The sequence below is a fragment of the Colobus angolensis genome, unplaced genomic scaffold (genome assembly GCF_000951035.1).
Source record: "Colobus angolensis palliatus isolate OR3802 unplaced genomic scaffold, Cang.pa_1.0 Scaffold175, whole genome shotgun sequence".
Lineage (NCBI taxonomy): Eukaryota > Metazoa > Chordata > Mammalia > Primates > Cercopithecidae > Colobus > Colobus angolensis.
The window spans coordinates 6,221,055-6,223,994 of record NW_012114877.1 but is presented as its reverse complement, the minus strand read 5'-3'; the positions used below and the strand labels follow the sequence as shown (position 1 = coordinate 6,223,994).

The window sequence follows — 2,940 nt, the reverse complement described above, 5'->3', positions numbered from 1 at the left end:
GCTTTCACCATAAGAAGGGCTGCCAGGTGAGGAAAGGGCCCGCCCCCGCCCCCGGCCGTTCGGGCATTCGCCCCTCCCGGCGCCCCGTGCCTTCCTTCTGTGTGCCTAGCTCGCGTCGTGCAGTCCTCCCCACAGCGCCCGCGACCCTTCGCCTCTCAACCTGACTCCTTTGCAACTCCTCCCACCGGCCCCACATGAAGCCCAGCCCCCACAACCCCTTCCTTCTGCACCTGAAAAATGGTTATGAGCAGCGGAGGCGCAGGTTGGTATGTGTAGGTTGTAGGATTTTAGCTTCTGCTTTGGTGGAGTGGGAGGAAGGAATCGAAGACCGGCCCCACTCTCTTCCCCATCCATCATTGTCTCCACTGGCTTTCTGGGTGTCCACCTATAATGGGAGTCTAGAAAAATTCAGTGCTTGGACTCTGCTTTCAAGGTAATAGGCTCAGTGGGCTTGCATACTAATGCTTCAGGTAGGTTGCAGCACCTGCAGCCTCCGTGGAAAAATCAGCTTTGTTTATCTGATGGAAGCCTTGGAATCTGTCGTGTTAAGTACGGTTGTCGATTAACCCTGCCTCCCCCTTCCTATTGGTCCTTAGTTTTGCTATTTCATCTCCAGATTTTGCATTTTGGTGAGAGATTAATCTCTCCAGTTCAACCGCAATAAGAGAAAGCGTGTTACCGACCAAACCGTTCAAATATAAAGGCATTTTTCAGCAGCCTCACTGAATCTTTAATCCATCATCTGAAATGGAATATTTGCGATCTGTATATTGAAGGCAAGAAAACAAAATAGAAACAGGATTATCTAATGAGCAAGCAAACACTGGAAGGGAATGATGTCATAATGTGCTAGTGAACAGTAAATTGAAATGCTTTTTTTGAAATATTAAAAATAGTAATGGCCACCAGTAGCTCATGAAGCATTTAGTTTCTTGCATTACACAGGAAATGTAACATTTTAGAAGACTTATTGGCAAAAATTAAGTTCTCTAGGGAATAACAGAAAAGTGATGGGAGTGAAAAAATTGTGTTTGTGCGTCATTTTGAAATATATCCTCACACCTGTAATGGCAGCGCTTTTAGAGACTGATATGAAAGGATCACTTGAGCTCAGGAGTTTGAGACCAGCCTGGGTAACAAAGGGAAACTGTCTCCACAAAAAAATTTAAAAATTAGCTGCATGTGATAGCGCACTTGTAGTCCCAGCTAGTCGGGAGGCTAAGGTGGGAAGATCTCTTGAGCCCAGGAGGCTGAGGCTACAGTGGCCCTTGATCCCACCACTGCACTCCCGCCTGGATGAGAGAGCAAGACCCTGTCTCAAAAGAAAATTTTGGCCCCCGGTGCGGTGGCTCACTTCTGTAATCCCAGCACTTTGGGCGGCCGAGGCGGGTGGATCACCTGAGGTCAGGAGTTCCAGACCAGCCTGGACAACATGGTGAAACCCCCGCCTCTACTGAAAATACAAAATTAGTCGCGCGTGGTGGCACATGCCTGTAATCCCAGCTACTTGGGAGGCTGAGGCACGAGAATAGCTTCAACCCGGGAGGCAGAGGTTGCTGTGAGCCAAGATCACGCCATTGCACTCCAGCCTGGACAACAAGAGCGAAAAAAAAAAAGTTTTGAAAAGTGTGTATTACGTGCATAAGTCTTATGACTGGTCTAGAATCTGTTCTTTATAACCTGTACATCGGTGTCTTCAGAGGCTTTAATTAAAGTATATAAGATTTGCCCCAGGATAGATTAATCAGCTACCTAATTCTCCACTTTACTATTTTACTTCCAGGTGTAAAGAATTAAAGGTGCGTGGCTCATTGAGTTGTGACTCTGACTTCACATGGTTGTAACTTGTGTGAGGGTACTTAGACTGCTCTTCCGAGTATTCAGAATTCCCATGGGTCATGTTGACCATCCGTTCTTTCTGTGCGCTGAGATTGTGCATAGGGAAAATTCCTATACTTGGTCATAATTTGAACTTTTAAATACAAGTGACTGAAGTAAAACCTTTGTTTTAAAAGTGATGCCTTTCAGCAGTCCACTTGGTTAAGCATGATAACTTTGTCATTTGACACGGACCTCGAAGTAAAAGCCATCTTCTAATACTGCTGTTAAAGACCCAAAACTAGGCTTGTGGAAAATGTTAATTCATCTTGTTTCTTGCACTTTTCCACTTTTGAAGTCCTCAGATGTATTTTAATTTTTTTTTTTCCCCCTGAGACAGAGTCTCGTTCTGTCACCCGAGCTGGAGTGCAGTACAGTTGTGGGATCTCCGCTCACTGCAGCTTTTACCTCCTGGGTTCCAGTGATTCTGCTGCCTCAGCCTCCTGAGTAACTGGGATTACAGGCATGCCCCACCATACCCGGCTAATTTTTTATATTTTTGGTAGAGACGGGGTTTCACCAAGTTGGCCAGGCTGGTCTAGAACTCCTGACCTCAAGTGATCCGCCTGCCTTGGCCTCCCAAAGTGCTGAGATTACAGGCATCAGACTTGAGCCACCGTGCCCGGCCTCAGATGTATTTTAAATGAAAAATCCTTCATTGGAATTTAAATGAACATCTATTAACTTTACCACTTGATCTTTTTTTTCACTTTTATTTGGGTAACTTGTGGAAGTGAATTATTCTGTAGATAGCGTGCTAGCCTCTAGATGTCATTTTTCTAGTTTACTGATATACTTAACATTTAGAACATTTTAAGTGATTTTTTGAGTTCTACCATGACATTTAAAGTCGTTTCAAAATATTTACTCATTTCAAGTTTTTACTGAATTGTTTAAAATTTAATATTTAACAAGGGATAATTTAACATTTAACAAGGGATAATAAGTGTGGCCGGGCGTGGTGGCTCATGCCTGTAATCCCAACACTTTGGGAGGCTCAAATGAGGCGGATTATTTGAGCTCAGGAGTTTGAGACCAGCCTAGGCAATATAGCGGAACCCC

General features: G+C 44.6%; 1 protein-coding gene across 1 annotated transcript in view; it reads left to right on the top strand.

The window, feature by feature from the left end:
* The window catches only part of AVL9 (AVL9 homolog (S. cerevisiase)), a 112,531-nt gene that overhangs the window by 5,932 nt on the left and 103,659 nt on the right, over positions 1 to 2,940 (top strand). The window contains exon 2 of the mRNA XM_011938649.1: positions 1,784 to 1,799. Coding sequence (XP_011794039.1) covers positions 1,784 to 1,799 — 16 coding nt within the window. The remainder of the gene's footprint in view (positions 1 to 1,783; positions 1,800 to 2,940) is intronic.